Here is a 21,323-nt window from a genome sequence, read left to right as displayed (position 1 = left end):
GGTAAATTGTATTATATAAGAGAGAATGCATGCCTTCTCTACATCAAGTTAAATTCTATTCTACGGGGTTTGTAATTCTGTATTGCAAAGAAACAAAAAAGAATGTGCCTCAATCACTAAGAGGAATAACTAGAACAGCAGCAACAAACATCTGAGAAAACTTAAAAAAGGAATAAGAGGAGCCGCTGTACTGTTGTTTCACTCCTGGACTTCACCTCTGCTCTATCCCTGTTCAATTAGAGCACCTCTGCTGGCCTCAGAGTGCAGCCCAGAAAGCTTTCACCACAGTTATTATGTCTTAAAATGTCAACTTCCCACTTTGTCGCCAGAAAAAAGTGAAAAAAAAAAAGAAAAAGTGACAATACCATGTCAGCCAGAAATACAGTATGACACATGTGCCTTAATGTGCCTGTGTGTATGCTGCATGTAAAAAACAACAATCGACAGAGCAGATTATTCCAAACACATTTATTACAGTGATCTATCCACACACCTGCTGTGTGCCAGCAGGGAGGCACTGCAACATTAAAGACCTGACAAAAACAAATCTAAATTAAACGTTCACATCTGGATTTACATTCAAATACAACAAATTGAAATGGACTTCATTTTATACATCTGGATTTACTAAAACATTAGTCGAGGCTTTTTCTCTGACACGCCGGACTTGGGGGAAGAATTGTGGCGAGTTCTCAGACCAATGTGAAGCTCCGGTACATCACCAATTACAGTGCTCATGTCTTAACCTGGATGATGTGTGAGTGTGGATCAGACAGGATAAATATTGACTTTTTAAATGGTTTGTAAGTGAACAGTGTGTGTATCTTTGTGCCTAGTGTCGTGTTTATTTAACTAAGAGCCGGGAGAAATATTGACGTGTGATATGAATTTTGACTGCAACACAAAACAGGCATGTCCTTACCTACTTTACTGTATTAGACCTACTGAGACTATGTCACCTGTCCCTAGTGAAGCTCAAATGGTCAAAAATGTAATATTTTCCTAATAAAAGTAATCAAAGAAGCTTTAATTTTTTTATTTATTTTGCCCACTTTGAACTAATCTACATCAGAATAGTGGAACTATCTGTCAAACCTGCAATATGTTCTACTCTCCAGGCAAAGCTGAGACTACTCTGGCGTAAAAGTGCAACATTTGTACTGGGAAAAAAAAACCCCAAAACACCAGGAGAGCAATAAGAAGCGTGTGCTGTGAAGAGACTCTCCCAGCCTTGATGCTCTTCTCTCACTGCCAAGTAAACACAGCCACCGTCCTAGTGAGTGGGTGGAAGAGCAAAAGGTGTCTGGGAAAGATGTGTAACTCCCACGGAGGACGTGAGGAGGAGGAAAGGAGCTGTTCCTCACATGCTAATCATGTCCTGTGCTGCCTCACTGGAACCTGCGTTATAAAGAAACGTTAGAAATGAGGCTTGTGATGAAACCGCTGCCAGGTTCAACTCCAACAGTGTAAAACCTTCCCGAGTGCTGCCAGATGATTATAAAGATCAAAGCCAAAGACGTTTATAATAATGACCCTTTCAAAGACAAAAAAAAGAGGGAAATATAAAAGATCTATGAATATATACGAAGCAAAAAAAAAAAAGCACTTAAAGTGGATGTGAAGGGGAATGTCTAGAAAAGAAGTGTGAAAGAATTGATTCTGTCAGTTTCTGGCTGATCTCGGGGGGGTCATGCCAGTAAAATTAAAGATCCAAATTGAAGAGGAATGAAAAGAGGGAGAAAGAGTTTCAGTTCACATGAGAACGAGGGCAGTAAAAAGCTGTCTAACTGTCCTCTCAAAGTGACTGGGAATAATAACATTGAACCCTATTTATTTTTTGCTACAGATATCAGTACTCGCTCTGTCCACACTACCTCTCTCTCTCTCTTTCTCTCTCTCTCTCTCTCTTTCAGCATCCTGAGATGTCTTTGGTTTTGTTGCGCCGTTGGAAGCGTGTGTCAGCAGGGTCAAAGCCTTGCTCGCAGGCTCCGAACAGAGCCCAGCTGGGGGTCCTGGCCATGTAGTCCAACGCCGAGAAGCTCCGCTGGCCCCCGCTCTCCTCGTGAGCCTGGACCAACTCCTGGAAACGCTCGTAGTCGATCCACGTCCACCACTCACCATCCACCTTGAACTGAAAGCACACGAGGAAGAGAGAGTAGTGAGAGAGGCTGTATATACATGTCTGCTGGCTTCTTCTGGGGCTGGCTGCACAAAACACTTTAAGTTAAGATTCTCCTTTAAGTCTGAGTTACGGTTCACTTAAGTATTTAAGGTTTTCTTCTTAACTTGCTCTTATACTTAAGGAATCCCTTAAAGTCAGTTAAGCCATTGCACAAAAGACCTTAGCGACTAAAGGGAGGAAAAAAAAAAAAAACTAAAGGTACCTCTGACTCCTTCTTAATTGAGTTCATGGGGATAAATGAAGGAAATGAAGAGTGTTCTGGCACCGGGAGACACCCTTAATGCTGAGGAATTGGTTTTACATTGGTTTTACTGACCAGCAGTCAGTTTATGTCCGACTGTCTAGAGGTGGATCCCTCTACTTTCTGCTCTACGGTTTTAAGCCCTATGATCTCTCCGGTCAGGTAAAGTCCAGGTATTTCATGTCTTCCTGTAAAATCTCTTTCACTGCTGCAAATAATTCAACTTTTTTTTTTCCTTATTTAAGGAAACCTTTAAAGAGATTCTGGGTAACACCTTGAAGTAACTCCCCCAGCTAAGGAGAAATAAAACTTCAAGTGTCATACTTCAGTAGAAAACTTTAGGTGTTTTTGTGCAATGGGTCCCTGTTTCATGACTAGAATAAAGAAACCAAGCAAAATCTTATCTCACATGACTTATTTTTGATTAATTGATGAATTGTGGTCTATAAAATGTCACAAATGATGAAACACCCACCTGTTACTGTGACCCATAATGGAACAGGAAATAAACCCAAACAATCCCAGCAAGGAAACAGAAAGTAACGCACATGTGATCAAACACACCCGCAGTGATTACAGAGCGTCTCGCTCCACATTTACCACTTGCTGTTTGCTTTGCCTTTTTTTTTTTTTTTTTTTTTTTTTAAAAACAATTGTTGTAGGTTCTCCAGCTCCACCTCCTCCCTTCTCCTCACATCTCTTCTTTTATCAATCACTGCTTCTTAGTCCTTCACCCAATTCGCCATCCGTTTTATTGAAGAGAAAAAAAGAGGGAGATAAATGGACAGAAGGAGAGAAAAAGTGTGTGTGTGTGATTATTCGTGCGAGGCACTACCAGAGAGAGAAAGAAGAGCTTATGCGTTCGACAGTGAGGGAAAGACATCTAACATCATTCTGCCTCTCTAATCCTGCTGATTTTTCCAAACCAGCGTTTGCAGCGGGGGTTGAAGAGCATGACCTCTGCTTTTCCCAGCTCACAACAGTGCTCTCCAGCTGATACAGTACCACGTTTCCCTCCTTGTCTACAGGTGGGAAAGAACTGAGAGAAACAGAACATGCTAAACATAGGACACAACCTTTCCTCTGAAGATTAGTGCTGTTTATGGCAGCGTGTAGCAAAGTCTGATCTTTAAAACAGCCCTTGTTGACTTGAACTCACTCGTGGGTATTGTTTGGAGGCTGTAACTGGATAAGAAATGGCACAAAGTTGTCACTGGGGACGGCTGCTGTGCTTTTAGCTTTCAGCATTTAGCATTTTAAAGCTCTTTCAGGTTCATAGCTGCTGTCGCCAGACACCCCCCCCCCCCGTGTGCATTGGGTCTTGCTTTTTTTCTTTTTAATTCTGAGCCTTATACCAAACTGCTTCTACAAGTGTAATTCACACAACGGGAGGGAAAAAGCTAGAGTTACATCACTGACGTTCTCAGAAAAAGACAGCAGCTCAATATGGCAAAATGTACTCATGAAGGACTAACATTTATTCGACCAGTTAAAGACTTTGCTGCTGGAGATGATGGCCTGCTGAGGGAGGAACGGCATTAAGCGTTTGAGTGTTAGCCTTTAGATGCCTTGCGCCTGCTTCAGCCATTAGAGACACGCTGCCCGCTGCATTGCTAATGAGGCCTGAGAAAGGAGGGGATTAAAGCAGCGTCTATTGTTAATGTTCCTGGTAATGAGAAGGGATGATATTTATTCAGCTGGCATCTCTGCAAACAATTTCAGTCTCTGAGCAACAAAGCGAAGCGGGTGCTGTACGGGGAGAGAACGAGGCGGCCTGTTGTTTTTACTAACAGCGACTTTGCTGAGGATCACTGGGGATGCTGAGGACAGCTTCTTCACTGAGCACCACAGGAGGTGCCTTCATGTATGACCACATGCCAATGAGCTGTGCGCTACTTTCACACTGATGTCTCATTCTGTCTTTAGGGAGAAACAGTCAGTGCTCAAAAGGAAGAAAATGTTATCTTTTCTTCCAGTGATGCACGTCCTGTCTGTGTGTAATAGTCAACAAATTGCCCATGTTGTCTGCATAAATTTATTTTATTTTTGTCAACAGCCAATCAAATAGTTCCAGACTTACAGTTAAGACAGCAGTTACAGTTAAATACCCACAGATATCTACACGACCAACCAACTGAGGAGGAGTCATACACTGTATCTGGTTTCATGTGCCAACAAACCACTGTAAATACTGTCTGTAACCTGATGGAAAAATAGCAAATTTAGATTTAAAGCTAAAAAATGCAAGTTCAAAATCAAGCTATTGCTACCATAAGACTTGACAGTCTCCGCCCAATCGACGGCCACGAGCTCCCACCCCTGACTTCGGCCTCATCTGATTGGTTAGAAGGGCGAGGCTCACTCAGAAATTTTCGAAGGAAATATCTCTGCAATGCTGCAAAGCTTTTGACAGCACCTCTCCATGTTAACATATGTTTCACGTCATGTTTGACTCCCAGCAAGAGGCTAAAGGAGACATTTTTGTTCCCTATACTAATAATATGAATATGAGTAAACTCACTAAAAAAGGCGATTGACTTTTGCACTGACACACACCACTGCAAGGAGCGCGCACACACACACACACACACACACACACACACACACACACACACACACACACACACACACACACACACACACACACACACACACACACACACACACACACACACACACACACACACACACACACACACACACACACACACACACAGGGGAGAAACAGTGAGCTGCTAGCAGCTGTGCAGAGTGGTAAAACCAATCCATCGTGTCTCATCTCGTTGGTGCGTTGCAGCCTCCGTGTGAGACGCTTCAACTGATGATTGTGTGTTCTTAAAACTAATTTCGGGGCTGTCCTCACCTTTTCACCCCCGAGCGCAGTGTAGCTGTGGTGTTTCTGCTGTAACAGCACCCTGCTGGTCAGGTGCTCTGAATAGCTCGGAAAAGGAGTGAAGATTTGTGGGTTCACCCGGGTGTTGTGTTTACATCACTGCTGATTGGAGTCGGAGCTGATATATACATGTGTCTGCTGCAGAGTCATTTGGCCTGGGTGTGAATGATGATCGAACCCTTTTCCACCACAGATAAAAGCCCCATGTTAACTTGTCTTTTGACCAGTGGAAAAGGGGCTTAAGTCAATAGGATTTTCAGGAAGATCTGGGAGGTTTGTGTCTTAACTGTGTCATATCTGTTTTCTCTTTACACTGTCCTGTGAGAGAAAGGCCAATGAGATGGATGGAAGGGGGTGGAAAATGAGAGGAAAAAAAAGATGGGGGAAGGGAAGGAGAGAAAAAAGAGGAGAGATGAAAGAGGGAAACGGCTGAGAGTGTAGAACGAAAGAGAAATGCCTATCAATGGGAGGATCCCAGGGACTGAAAAGGAACTAATGATGATGATGTGTCAGTGCATGAAGGATCTATTGCCACACACACACGCACGCACAGCTCTGATGTCTTTTAAAGGACTACATCAAACAGTGATATCATCTAAGTGGAAGTCTAAGATCTGAGGACTGTGCAGTAAGCAAGCACGCACGACTGATGTGCTTCCCTGTGATGTGTTTCAAACTCTGCTGTTATGCAAGTTAACATTAAAACCTGGAGGACTTCATATTCTGGACTTTCTTCCTGCTGAGCCTGTGCCGCACAGACATTCAGTACGCTGAAGACACTCAACAGAATAACATCAGGCTTTCTGTTCACGGGAGGAACCTAAAAATGCCTCCAGTTCCCAAACTCTGCTGGATTATTGATGACCGAACAAAGACGGCGGTGTGCCGGCGCACACGCGTCTGTCAACATTTACATAGGGAGGCGCACATGCTGAAGGTTCTAGTTTTTGATTAAGCTTTCATTTTCATCCCATTCTCAATTTCCTGTGTCTGTGTCCTCATTGTGGTTACATTTTAATTGTGATGCACCGACTCCTAACTTTCTCTACAGATACATAAACTCATGTATCAGCTGATACAGGGCGCCGATTTTAAACCTGTACTCCAACACATTTAGAGGAATGATTGTAATCATTTGAGGAAATATTAGGTTGTAACAACATGTGACTTGGTGATCATATATTGAGACGTTCACACACTGTTCTTTGGGGGTTTTGCACATTTTAATTAGATTGTTCTTGTGGTTTATAAAGTCATGTTGTTCCAATTCATAAAAGGCAGTGACACAGGAATAGTATTTAATGTGGATCGATCACGTGCAGAAGCAATTCAATCCAAACAAGGTTTCACAGCTAGTTTTTTTTAGTGCAGCGTCTCAAGTTGTTCCATCTGCCCTCTTGACTTCGCATCTGAAGTGAATAGATTAAATAACAGACACTTCTTAGTAATTTTTGCTCAAACATCATCATTTTGCTTTAGGCATTCAGGGCCTTCTATCTCATTATGTGCATCATTTAACTCACTGTCCTCAACAACCAAATATTTTGACTCGGACATGAATTAGTTCCACACTGTGCTCGCACGCTGTTAACAGCCGTGATGATAACCGTTCATGACAGAGTGGTCAATTGTCATCTCGAGAAGACTGAATAATTCAGCACAAGTTGTCAAATTACAAAGTAAAGTCATCAGTGTTTATGTTAAGCCACAATAGTCATGATTAATAAAATCTCGAGATGAACCCAGGCTGAATTCGACTCACTTTTCATCCTGCAGTGATTTTTCATTCTGTGAACAGAATTAGTGTAATGTTTGAAAAAATGAATTGTTTAGGCTAAAGTTTTAAGTTTATCGCTCCCATGCTATAATGGATTTTAAAAAAATTGTTGATGTTTTTCATTTCTGCTCCAGTTTCATTTAATTATGATAAACTTAATACACTTTCTCCTCGTGCATTTCTCTGTCACACTCAGTGAAAACAGAAACACCGTGACAAAGTTGTTTAAGTGTACATGAATTTCCCTATGGATGAAGAGAAACAGGCGAACACACTGCGGGAAAATAAGCATAATTAGAGGTACAGTGAAGACATTTCTCTCTTCTGTTTCTTCTTGAAAAGGCCTTTACAGAGGCTTAAAAAGCCTCACAAGACGCAGTGAGTGCAAAAACGCTGTTCATTCTTCTCACGGTGGCTCAGCCTTAGCCATTAGTTAACACACAGACAGATCCCGCTTCACAGCATCGAGCACTAATACTGCTGTATCTGTAAGACTGATGCAGGAAGTGAGCGAGTATATTAAGAAATACTGTCAGTTGTAGGCGAGAAGGTGCAAATAAATTAAGGCGTCTGTAATGTATACTGCACAAATGGCTTTTTAACACCTTCTTTGTCTCAGTGTGTGTGTGTGTGTGTCTCATCACCAGGAGGGTAATGATAGTTATGATGATGATCTGAGGTTATACCTGGGTGTGCATGCCAGTTTATCTATGATAACCTGAACTGCTGAACGTGTGTGCATCATTTCTTTAACAAGATAAGAGTCTACAGCTCTGCTAAAGCTCATGTTTAAGACCTTTAATGTTTACCGTGGTCACCATCTTAGTTTAGCAAATTAGCATGCTAATATTGCTAATTAGCACAAAACACAGCTGTAGCTGATGGGAATGTAATATTATCTTTTTATTTTTAAGAATTTTTGGGGCTTTTTGGGCCTTTAATGGACAGGACAGTAGAGAGACAGGAAATGGGGAGGCAGAGAGAGGGGGAATGACACGCAGGAAAGGACTGTCTGAAGCGGGAGTTGAACTGGGGACCAGCTGCAGCGAGGACTGTGGTCTCTATATATGGGGCGCCTGCGTAACCCACTGTGCTACGCGGCGCCCCAATATTATCTTTAGTCCATCTGCAACGCATTTCCAGTTTCTACATTTTTTTAATTTGTTTTGGACAGGAGGGAAAAGGCAAAGTCAGTAAGTCAACTTCCCCATTGGAAACATATGCCTATTTAATAAACATTAAACACCAAATATTATTGTTGGTAGGTCACAATATATGATATATATTTTCCATCTTTAGTAATTACTTTGTCACATACAGCAGCACTAAGCAAAATGAAAATTCCTACCAGATTTATTCCCTCAACTTCCCTTTGTCTCCGCCATCATGATTCTGCAACTTCATAAGATTTGTGCTGCCAACTTCCTGCTTGAACTTACAGGAACAAAATGCTACTGAACTGTGATTCCCTGTGACTTTAAAACCAGTGATTTTTTAGCAAAGTAATTTGTGCAGCATTTTACATGTAGACCTGAAATAAACATTTCACTGTGCAGGAGAAAACTTGTCTAATAAATGATAAACATGATGTCTCTCTCCTGTTATCCCTGCAGGCACTGAGGAGCCCAGAGAGCGTGCAGAGAGCGTGCAGAGACCACAGAGGTAAATCAATCTGAGAGCAATCCCATGAAAACAAAGATCCAGTAAATAAAAACAAAGGAGGATTAGGACTTTCTGTGTTTGTGTGTGTGATGAGGTGGTGTGTGTGCCTAGCTGACTGGCTTGAATTTCTATTCTGTCAGAGAGAGCCAAGACAGCAATTAATCATCATTCATTAATTATTGACGGACAGTTGCCTTGGCAGAACCCCCCACTGAGTGATGCTTTCTGGGCCGGTGAGCCTCTGCCAGAGTTAACCACTCTGATGGTTGCGTATTTCCAGAGGGGGGCAGACAGGAGAATAAATTATATAAATAATACAACAAGACAAAAATCAAAACATCAATTTACAAACTATGAACGTGCAGCGAAGTTTATGAGCTGTCTGGAAACCGACTTTGAGAGAAAATGGAGATAAAGGATGTGTGTGTTTGTGTCTGAGAAGAACCGCTACAGAATCACAACAGAAGCAAAGAAGATCACCAGGTACACATTATTCGTTAGTATGTGTGAAGGGATGCTAATGCAGTATCCACTGTGCAGGTCCACTGATAACGCTGAAAACTTAGAAATGCTAATATGCAAAAACAGCAGTAGCAGGTAAGCTGCACCTGATAAATATATAAAATATATAATATTTAAAATAAAAAATATTAGGGACTAGTTGGACACTAATACTACCATTATATTTATATATATATATTTATCAGGTGTAGCTTACCTGCTTCTTCTGTTTTTGCATATATATACATATATATATATATATATATATACATATATATATATATATATAAAATATATATTATATCTTTGTTTGATTTAGCAAACTTACCTGATAGCAAGTTTTAAAAACAATATAAACACAGCCAAGCAAAGAAAGACACATAATCTAGAGCAAACCATACATATTACGGGACTTGACAATCACCAACAGAAATTAGTTACATCAAAACATTAATTACATCAGATGCTTTGGCCTTTTATACCATATCTGCAAAAAAGGAATAATTTCAGTATCGATAAATCTGCTGATGATTTTCCCACTAAATCATTCATCAGAGACAAAAGGGAAAATGCCATCAGTATTTCCAAGATGACTTCAAATTGCTTGTTTTGTCAGACCAACAGTCTAAAGCTTAAACACATTCAGTTTACAAGCAGAGAGGCTGGAACCAATGAATTCTTGTCACTTTTGGAAGAAAAAATAAGTTTGAGCAGAAAATTCATGCTGGGAACTGTTAGTAAAACCACCAGCAACCTCCTGTCTAAGCAAGCTAACATGATGTATTGATTCTTCATCAGTTCAGTTTTCTGCATTTTGTGTTCTCCATATAAAATGTGCTGGGCTAAAAGAGTCTTACAATTTCATAAGCAGATGCCCCATGTCAATAAATCCTGTATGAAGGATTAAACACCAAATAGAAGAGAGTTTAAGTTTATGTGTTTGAACTACTTCAGTTTCAGCAGGTGCAAGATCTACAAATCTCATTATATTTAATGCCATACGCTGCAGGTGTGGTACGTGATGTAGTTATGTGTGACCCCCTGAAGCTGAGCGCTTACCTTGGTGTGTGCGATGAGCAAACAGTTGGAGTGCTCGTGTTCGCAGGCGATCTCATACTGAGGCAACATGTCAGCCAGCTGCTGGACGAAGGCCACCACTTCCTGGTGCCAGGGGACGTTAGCCATGGTCAGGCTGCTGGCAGAGCTTTCCCCACAGTATGTCACACCCTGGACACACACGAGCACACGATCAGACCCAAAGCACAGAAAGGACAGAGCTTTACAATGAACTGACCCCAGGAGAACAACAGACATCTGGAACATCAAACCGACTGTAACTGGGAAGTAAATTCATTTAGATAATAACAACAACAAAAACAAAAACAATCTTTTTTCAAAATAAGAGTCAAACATTCAAACATAAAAATGCAGGCCGTTAAACATTCGTGAAGAGCATTTTCTTTTTATATCTGCCAACTTCTATACCAACACCAATATATCTGTGAAAATCCACAGCCAACAATATGAGCATTTAAAAGTTTTTAAGTCCTCAGATAAAGGGTTGAAACTACAATTCCCAGCTGGTATCACACATGATTTCTGAACACCATCTCATTCTGAGCTGTGATTTAAAGCAGATGTTTTCAACCAGAGGTCTGCAACCACCCCGGTGGTCCATGACCATGCACTCAATGATAGTCTGAATGGTCGTCCCTGACTCACTATCAGTTGAAAACCCCTGATTTAAAAGAATAAATTGGGCTGTTTTCACAGCATCAAAGTTGTTCTGAAAAAATCTTCTGTTGTTTTCACAGTTGGACTTCATGATTTTAAGGGAAAACATAGTCTGGAGGTCTGACAAGTGGCTTCTGACAAACAGGTTGCTGATTGATGTCACACTAAAGCTACCCAGCTACCTGTGTTTCTTTCTTTCAGCTGCATCAGGAAAATGACTGACAACCGCTCAATGACATTTCCTTTACTGCGCCTTACAACACATTTGTCCTGACAGTGGATACTCAGTTTTCTCAAATTCAGGCATGAGATAACGGCACTAAAATATTAAGATGAGATTAAAGATGATAGCATCATGACTTGCATTGGTGCAGCTGTACTGCATGTATTGTGTTTTAAATATTGGTGTTTGTAGCATTAAGTCTTGATTGCTTGATGGAGAAATTCATTCAAAACCTTAAAGTTTCTTGGATGACTGTAATTCTGCGTGGTGGGTGGTAAATCACTAACAGTGCTTAGGAAAAACATTTCACTTGAGGCTCTGTGCATATTACAAACTAACAAACAACTCGTGGAGGTTTAAATCACTTCACTTCTCTTGAAGCCTTTGTCCTCTCTGGTGAAAGACAGAATGACAAACAAATCAGCTGGAGAAATGCAGAAATGTGTTAATCCTAATCATTGGATCAGAACAACTAAAGATATCATGAACACAAATAATGAAACTAATTAGATGAAAGAGCTGCCTTTACTTTTACAAAGTGTTGTTTTTATTCTGGAGCGTCTGGATGACAAAAAGGCTTCATACACAGAAACAACTGCTGATTATCAGCAGTAATCTTGGCAGCTGACATATAATTTCCCATTCGACTGTCGAGAGAAATGGGGTAGCAAGTAAAAAACCATCTGGCCTTGGCCACAGAAATCAATCGAAATAGCAGACTGAACGCTGGTTGTGTTCTGATCAATAGTGGCAAATCTGGGCTGTGGTTACAAGTGATGAGGAGGGAGGGGCACTGACAGAACTACACCCCCCCTTGGCAGAGACAAACTATTGATGAGTTTGACTGAGAGCTGAGAGCAGAAAGGTGTGATGGAGGCACGGAGTGTGTATCTTTGATGTACATTTTGTAAGAACTGAGGGAATCTGCTGCAGGGTCCAATGCAAGATCTGCACCAGCAATCACATTTATCAGCAGTTTTTTGAAGCTGAGCTTTAATATAGATTCAAGAGTATTTGGACTTTCAGGTTTCAGTCCCTAACCAATCATACAGACCACACAGTGGTCATTGTTTACTGTACTTCATTGTGAAGCTGCCACCATAAACTAAGGCAGTTAACTGACCTTTGAGTTAATAAATCGCTGTCATTGTTGGAGCTCCTGAATTACACAACAAAAATATTGTAGAGGTGGCAGACACGACTGATCTAGGATCTGCAGAAGTGGTATGTATTTCATTTTTCAGCCTTTCTGTGAGCGTCAACATTGAATCAGCCGCTTAGTCTCCTAAACAAATGGAAGAGAAAGCTTGGGTGGGATGACATGCAGTCAGCACATACCTTTCCAAACACAACCGGAGCCATGGGACCAGGTAAAACCAAGAATGTGCAGTATAACAATTTTGTTCTGAGGGAATCTCTCCAGAGACCAAAGTGTTGGATGGTCATATCTATCTGCTACAGACAACTCTTCCATTTATGAAATATACAGCCAAAAACTAACAGTGGGAAAATAAGTTTTAAAGAATTACACGTGCCCTTGGGAGTTGGAACAGCCATCGGGGGCAATTTGGGATTCAGTATTTTGCCCAAAGACACTTCAGCTCGCGGACTGAAGGAGCTGGGGATCGAACCACTCTGATTAGCAGATGACCTGCTCTACCTCCTGAGCCACAGCCGCCCCATATAGAATGCTTACTGCTTTTTGCAATGTGTAGCATTTAGGTGGATGATAGTAAGTGTTCTGCACAAAGCTGCCCAACATTATAGTGCTATAGTGTGCGCTTGTAGTAAAGGCAGGATTGCTTGTTTGGGATTCCTAGTGAAAGTTTGCTACAACAACTAGTTGGTGCAAACATGGTGTATTTAATCAGTAAAAGTTGGTTCACTCACTTCAGTATTTCTTACCAAGTTTTAATCTCCAACACACACACACACACACACACACACACACACACACACACACACACACACACACACACACACACACACACACACACACACACACACACACACACACAGAGGCCACCTGTGTGGCAGCGTGGTGTTACAGAGCCAAGGCAGCAGCTGTGCCACCTTAATTCTGTTGGCCAGGAGCACTGTCTGATCCTCACCCAGGTATCTCATCGGGGAAGTACAGGAGTAAGAGAGCATGTTAAAAATGAAGTCAAGCATCTAGCCATTTTCCCCTCTGTTTCCCTGGTAACTGTAACGGTATCTCCAAAACAGCAGTGAACAAAAACTCAGTGCTGTAAATGTAAACATACTTGCAGTAGGCCATTGATCCAAGCAGCCAGACATCCAGTCAACCCCTGCTGTCCGGCTTTATACATCACATACTGTATTATTGCTGTGATGGCCAGCTACTCTCAAAAACAAAAGGAATCTGAATGGTCATGACGTTAACAATTACAGATTGCACCTTAGGATATTAGGCCCATTACCCACAATTACTTGGGTAACCTGGCTTAAATATTCTTTGTTGTGACATCACAAAGTTACAGATGTCCTGACAGCTGGTTTTAAGGCTCAGTTTCTGAATACAGGCTGTGTGCATTTCTCTGTGGACTGAGGCTTTGATACTTTCACAGTATTAATATATAACCTAGACCTGCTTTATAATCAAACAACACATGGACATCTACCTTTAGACTATATGGGACCTTTAAAAATAAGATAATTCTGCTTCATTACTTGTCATTGCATATCTCACATTTGCCCCGTTTCGTTCTTTAGTTAGAGGTGATCAAGAAGCCCCTCAGGACAACTGCAGATTATCTCTATGACTCTCAACTCCGGTCAGTTAAAATGTTCTGACCCCTGAAAAAGCGACATGCCCAGGGAAGATGAAAAACCAGATGTTACATGATACCAAAGGAGCCATTTCCTAAATCCAATAAGCAGAACTTATACCCATGAAAAAAGTGTTTTTTCTTGGGAAAGAGAAAACCCCCTTCTTCCTTTTGGAGTATTTACTTGCTTTCCTCTGTGGCAGACTACACAAGACATTCTTCTAACTGATCGTTGTCTCTGACTGGCCTGGCTATTTCAAGGCTGCCCTTCACATCAATTCAGGCCTGTCCACTCAAGTGCCGTAGGGGATCTCTGACTTCAGTGAACTGCAGCCATTTCTGCAGTAATTTAACCACATACGTCTTGAAGGGCTACTTGAGAATTCAACTCACCAAAGAAATCCAACACAACTTTTTTTTTCTCTTTAGGGGTTGAGTTTGGAGAGAAAGAAAGAAGGTGTTTGGGGCTAAGTCAGGGCAGAGATGCTAGACAGAATTTATGAGGGGCCTTGGTGTTATCAGCCTTGCCTGGAGGCCCACTGAATAAAGATCAACTATCCAGGACTCAGCATAAATCACCAGGAATGGGCAAAGCAGGGGGAGGGAGCAAGAGGAGGAAATGGGAAAAGATCTTTGAGATACAAACAGGGAATGAATGTACTGTATCACTGAGGATGGTATGAGAGTGTGGGAGAGATGGGGGTAATGAGGAAGAACCCTTCACCTGCTCACAGATAATCTATGTCTTTTGCCTTTAATGGAAATCATAAGTGCAGATCCTGAAGGCCCCCCTCACCATGAGCAACATACAGCTGTGTGCGTCTGACCAAATTTATCTCTACATTTACATTCTGGCCCAATCCCTTCTCCCTCGCTCTCTCTCTCTTTCAGTAATCCATTTCCTTCCTGGGCGAGAGAGGGACCAGTGGCAGGTAAGTGGTATTGATGTTGCACTGAGATGATAAATAACACCTCGGACAACAATCAGACAAGCGTATGGTAAATAGCGCAGGCAGAATGTGTTGCGCCACATAAGATGACGGACTAAAGATGAATGGGTCAATAACAATTGTGTTGCTGCTGGCGACGGTGGACACGCGAACACCTGTGCGATGTACCATTTTTACACATCCACACTTCACATATACATTTACATATATACATATAGAAGGGTGAAAAACATGAACCTGAATAAATGAGGGGAAAACATAAATTACAGATGCTCTCAATAATAATTGAGAAAGCGTTTTGCTGGCGTGGTTCGACTCGACTCTTCCCCTTGGAGGGAAGGGTCCGTGCGAGTCAATGGAAGTTATTCTGAGTGATTACCTTTATACTCCCATGAAACATTTCAAATCTGTAAAAAAAGGTCTCTTCCATGATGAGCATGGCTCTCCAGAGGGCAGGAGGGTTCACTGAATAGTTTAATGAGTGTGAAAATAATGTGAATCGTGCTGTAGCCTTCACAGTCACTAAAGCTCAACCCAATTAAACACCTATGGGAGTGTTGGAAAGAGAAGAGCTCTCTATCATCGCCGCCATCAAAACAATAAATGTGGGAATATCTTTTGGAAGAATGGTGTTTCTACCTCCTGTAGAGTCCAGAGACTCAACCAAGGAGCACTGAATCTCTTCTTCTGGCTGCCCAACATCTTGCCAAGACACTTTGTCACACATCTTACTAATTACTTTAGAAAATCAATTTGTTCCACTTCTGCATAAATTATTGAGCTGTTATGTCCTTCATCTCCTACCTGTAATCTCTCCTTAGTCCCTAGAGTTGGACTAAAGACCAGAGATGAAACTGAATTTACAGCTCAAGACCCAAATATCTGGTGTCATCTGTAATCTTAAATTACTACCTTAAATCACCAAAATTAGCAGGTATAAGCCGTTTTTTTAAACGCTGGTAAACTTGCAAAAGGTGATTGAGCCCTTTTACACTACCAGCCGAGTTTGCCAGAGAGGACGCACACAACTTCAGGCAGAAGTGTCACATGCAGTTACACGCACGCACGCACGCACGCACGCACGCACGCACGCACGCACGCACGCACGCACGCACGCACACACACACATAGGGGAGAAAGCTGCTAGCTGCTCCTTGCGGACATCACTGGCGATCGGAGCCTGAGCCGATGAATACCTGTGTCTACTGCAGAGTCATTTGAACCAGGTGTGAACGCTGATAGTAGTCTTTTCCATTGCTGACAAAAGCCAGATGTTAGCAGGTTTTTTGAACCGTGGAAAAGGGGCTTTATATAGTATACTGAATAAAATAACTACAGAGACCATCTGACAGTGGGATTACACTGACTCTGATGTCTTTCAACATGTTGAAGCTTCAGTTTTCATTTGTAGATTATTGCTACAATATTACATGAGTATTCAGTACGCTCATTGGTTGGACCACACCCATCTTCGAACTCTTCGTTGCCTTCATTTTAATCTCAAGTACTGTAAAATGTCATGATATCTTGTACGGTTGCCACAGACAGACAGACAGATATATAAACACCTGTCAAAGTCCTACAACCACCTCAGTGGTAGTTACCGCCACAGTAGGCGTCTCCAGGATCATATTTTGCCCTGATGACACACACACACACACACACACACACACACACACACACACACACACACACACACACACACACACACACACACACACACACACACACACACAGAGACTCACAAGGTGAAGACAATACCCGCCACCCGGTAAAAGTAAAAAGTAAAGTTACTATGAAAGCCATTTCACAGACGTGCTAATGCCTTGGTCCCCCATCAGTCAGCAGTGAGGGCTAATTTGAGAGCTGGTGTAGTGAAGGAGCAACTCGCTCCGTCATACTGTCACCAGTCCATCCTGGGTCCATTACTGGGCTCATGATGCTGAAGTCGATAGCTTGCCCAAAGCTCAGCAGCCAGAGGGGTTCATCTGTTCAGTGAAGGACGATATACTGCTCATGGGCAGGAGGAAGGGAAGTGGGGGCCAAGAGATAAGAGAGAGACAGAGGAGATAATTTATAGTGTTGAGAAAGAGATGAGAAGGCAGGGGCGCCTTCACTCTGACGGTGACCCTTTACCTGCGCCAGAGTCACGTTAAATCATTTTTTACACTGTTTTTTACACTGTCCTGAAGATCAAACTTTGAGAAATTGAAATACTTAAAGAGAAGGAGATAAATCATCACCTACTGTAGAGCAGGATATTGGACAAATGCGGGGCAAGGATGGGTATCAAATATGAAACGTTACAACAACCACTCATTGTGTGTATGTGTTAATGAGGGAGTAAGGCAGAAACTAATGTTGTCAATGTTATCAATTATTTCTCTAATTTCTCTTTATATAAGTTGATGACATGGCAGAAACTTGTGAACAGGGGCGTCATGTGGCGTAGTGGTCTAAGCAGGTGCCCCATGTGTAGAGGCTACAGTCCTTGCAGTCGGTTCGAGTCCCGCATCGGACGGCCCTTTACTGCATGTCATTCCCCCTCTCTCTGCCTCCCCATTTCCTGTCTCTCTACTGTGTGTGCTGTTGAATAAAAGCCCAAAAAATATTCTTAAAAAAAAAGAAAATTGTGAACAATGTCCATAAGAACTAATAAATGAATGAATGTAGAATCTGCATGTGATCCAACTTCACCCCCTTAAAAAAATATTAGACATTGTGTTTTAGTTTTGTTCTTTGCTTCTTTCCTTGTGTGATAAAAGCAACACAAAGCAGTTACGCATGAACAAAGTGGAAAATGTGAGTGTAGCTTAATCATATTAACATCTCCGTTCCTGTGTCATATTTGATGGGAGTCTCTGTCCAGTCCAGCGCTCCCTGCTGTCTTGTTAGTGTTGCACGCTCTCTAATATAATGAAATGCCACGTAGTGGTGGATCAATATGAAATGTTTAATAGAGAAGCTATAGTCAAGTCTCAGGGGACAACCTAGATTCAGAAGTGTGTGTTTTTCACCCATTAAAAGCTGGGCTTGCTTCAAGCAAGTTTTGGATTACTTTAGTAGCAATAAAACGCAACATGTAAGTAGGTGAAAATAGCTTAATGTAGAGGGAAAAGGGGAGATAGACACGGGGATCCTTTAACTGTCACACAGCTGGTGCAATTCATTTTTGCACAGATGGCAAAAAAATTACTTTGACATTTACATCACACAGTGAAAGATCATATTCGAACACAAAGAACAGAATCAAAAGAGAGACAGAGAGAAAACAAGTGGAGATGAATTGAGCATCGGTTCATCTTTACACAACAGTGTAAAGTCATAAGAGACAGGGAACATACATTAGAAAATAAAAGAGAAAGAAGTTGGTATGCAGATATATCAGACATAATTGTTAGATTTCTATGGTCTGTGTGCTTGTATCCAGACCAATCACTCAGTGAACTGCCCTCCAGCACGTCTTTTTCTTATGTTATGGTGATGATGTTTTTAGTTACCCTTTAACTCTCTCAACAAGCCCAACCTGTGTCAGACAGTCAGTTTACTAACCAGCCAGACAATAACTCCACCATCAGTTTTTTTCCCGCTGATCACAACCTCAGAATCACAAAGAAGGGAACAGATGTTCAGTCACCAGCGTGACCACCACCACCACCACAGCAGGATTTATGCTTCTCCAGGGTGCTTGTGGGTAAACCCACCTCTGTGTAGGTTTGCAAAGTCGTTTACATCTATCTCCCTAAGGCATATCTCCAGCTTAAACTGTCACACTGCATCCCATCCGTCAGGTGAGCCATGAATGAGTGCAAAGATATTTCAGTGGATAGACAATGGAAGGAAAGTACAAGACAAACACAGCGCATCTCTGTACACAAAGGAAGCACAGGGGGGAGGATGATTAATAAGAATGTGAGCTTGTTAGTTTAGTTAGTTTTAAAATGGGAGCACACTGCCAAAAACACTTCATTAGGGGGAAAATGAAAAACACCTTCTCACACACCCAAACACAAACACACACACACTCCTGCTGCCTGTTGGCCCTTCAGAAAGTTTTGTTTGGTCCCCCCCCCCCCCAACATGCTTCCACCCTCGGACTGCAGAGATCCCTCATTACAGCACTGGCTCCCTCGTCTCATTATTTTGAACTGAAAACTTGTATGCTGCTGCAGTTTTCTGACGGGGAAAGTTTAATATTGTTTTTGTAGTAAAAGTTGAGCAAATCTTTAGTACGAATGTGGCAGTCAGTCTCTGTCTGCACTGCGATGAGCTGGATGATTTGTTTGCTTTTTTTGTGCCTGTGGGCCAAACCTTTGTTGTGTAATTAGCCAAATGAAGGATGCATTTTTATTTTCAGTACGAACCCAGGGTGCCCAATCCACAATCCTCCCATTTGTTGTTTTAATTACGGAAAATATTTCAAAAATTTGTCATCTGCATGTGGAGCTGTTAATACACAGTGACTGGCAACCAGAATAAATGTGTCGGATTTTATGATTCAAGTAAGTGCAGAGAAACGATCAATTAAAGCAATACCTACACTCTGGTGCTTTTATTAATATTTTGGCTGGACTACAACTGTGGGGCCAGCCCTGCAAATGCAAATGTCTGCTGCTGACTGATTGACTGACTGATGTTACACCATTCATCAGCTGTGTTGGAGTTCAACCACTGGCCTTCTTTCAAAATGAATTGGTGCAAACAGTTTCTATTACGCCATCAGTGGCTGTTTACAGGCAGTGTTGCATACTTAACGCCTTTGTTACGATAGATTTACCGACTTTTAAGACTCAGCAACTTTTTTTCAATGAATCACCGAGCAATGAATCTAGAGACTTTTTGGGGAAACATTAGCTACTTTCTGTAGAAGAGTCGCCGGTCCCGCCCCGCGAGCATGAGCTCAGGCTTTCCTTCCACAGTCACTCTCTCTCCATGCCTCTCATTCCACTGACCACACGGCAGCTGACACAGACAAGAGTGAACTTCTAACTTTCTCTCTGAGTGATCATCTTACATGTAAATACTGTATAGCTGAAATCACAGCACAGTTTTTGTCTTTAATTTATGTGTTTGGTGAGTCTTGTGTTTCAGTCACTATTTCATTCTTGTTCCGTTGTCTGAAAACAGAAACAGAAAACATGTGAATGAGAACAGCTTTATTGTGGATTGTGCTGTATTACAATACTATATATGTGAGCACAGAGAGGAGGAGAGAAGCAAACAGATTAAGATATGAAGGCTGACACCAAGGTGAACGCAAATATGACACAATAACGTTCATAAGTGATATATGATCATATGATAATTAGCATATTGTATACATCTAATGGCATTAACTGACTTTTCCAGGAGGGTTAAGCTACTTTTAAGTGACGGCAGGTGTTTTCAGTTGTTTTTCAACTACATCCTCAATTTCGCACAGACCACACACTGTCCAGCCATACACTAGTTTTGACCTAGTCTTGCATCAGTGTGAACCGTGGGCAACACTAGCTTGAGGTGAGTGTCTTTTATCTTCACTGGTCTGGCTTTCTGTTGTCAGTGCTGCAGTGTTGGCTAACTGATAACCTGCAGATAGTTCCACAGTGCCTCGTGTGCAATAAGCTGCTCAGTGCTACAACATTTTTACTTCCACTCACTGCCAGTCTTGCATTCACCTGCACATTTTCAACAGGATAAGTTGGGTCATAACCAGTTCTAGTGTGGGTGGTGTGATCGTATTTCTGCAGCATCAGCACCGTGATGCAGCACCGGAGGAAAAGAACATAGAAAGGATGAAGACAAGTTGTTACCGAACGTTGCTTAACATCATCTTTTTCTCCTTCCTTAGAGACCATGGCACTTCACCCAATGTAGATGTCAACGATGTGCACTGAGACAGCAAAACAGACACGTTTTACTGTCTTTGCTACACTATCGACACTCCTGCCCCAGCTCTGCTTAAATATGTTATCTAGAGCTACAGGATATCTGTACAGAATGTACCTTTCTAGGAAGGAAGAGGGTTGAACGTGGCATAATCTGGGGCTATCCCATCTCTACAGCCTAACAGGAGCAGAATTCTTAAGGCTGGCGTCAATATTTGAAGGTTGAAAATATCTCATTTGTTTATGTGGTTTTTGTTTTAGTTTTTTTTTACATTAATACGAACAAATATTTTTGATTAGAATCCCTTATATTTGGTTATTTAAGATTTGTGACACAGATCTGTACTGAGAGAGGGCATTTAACAGTTAAACAAAAATAAACCTGTCAGTGGAGAAGCTATGCAATGACAACACTGTTTCTGAGTTATCACAGACATATTTCGCTACTGGGATTTCTTGTATGGGCCAAAATAAAATCTCATACTACTATATGGATGAGTGATC

At 41.7% G+C, this 21,323-nt stretch overlaps 1 protein-coding gene across 2 annotated transcripts in view; it reads right to left on the bottom strand.

The window, feature by feature from the left end:
* Positions 1 to 453: 453 nt before the first annotated feature.
* tyw1 (tRNA-yW synthesizing protein 1 homolog (S. cerevisiae)) overlaps positions 454 to 21,323 on the bottom strand; it is a 59,788-nt gene continuing 38,918 nt past the window's right edge. Inside the window, exons 15-17 of one of the 2 annotated variants that reach the window (XM_056374512.1) lie at positions 10,316 to 10,483; positions 1,875 to 2,131; positions 454 to 1,398 (exon numbers count right to left, since the gene is read on the bottom strand). In XM_056374512.1, coding sequence (XP_056230487.1) covers positions 1,910 to 2,131; positions 10,316 to 10,483 — 390 coding nt within the window. In that variant the 3' untranslated portion in view covers positions 454 to 1,398; positions 1,875 to 1,909. Of the gene's footprint in view, positions 2,132 to 10,315; positions 10,484 to 21,323 lie in introns of both variants that reach the window. The other variant, XM_056374511.1, reaches the window with a different exon arrangement.

Source organism: Seriola aureovittata, chromosome 4 (genome assembly GCF_021018895.1).
Source record: "Seriola aureovittata isolate HTS-2021-v1 ecotype China chromosome 4, ASM2101889v1, whole genome shotgun sequence".
In the NCBI taxonomy this organism is placed as follows: Eukaryota; Metazoa; Chordata; class Actinopteri; order Carangiformes; family Carangidae; genus Seriola; species Seriola aureovittata.
This window is presented reverse-complemented; position numbering and strand designations above follow the sequence as displayed.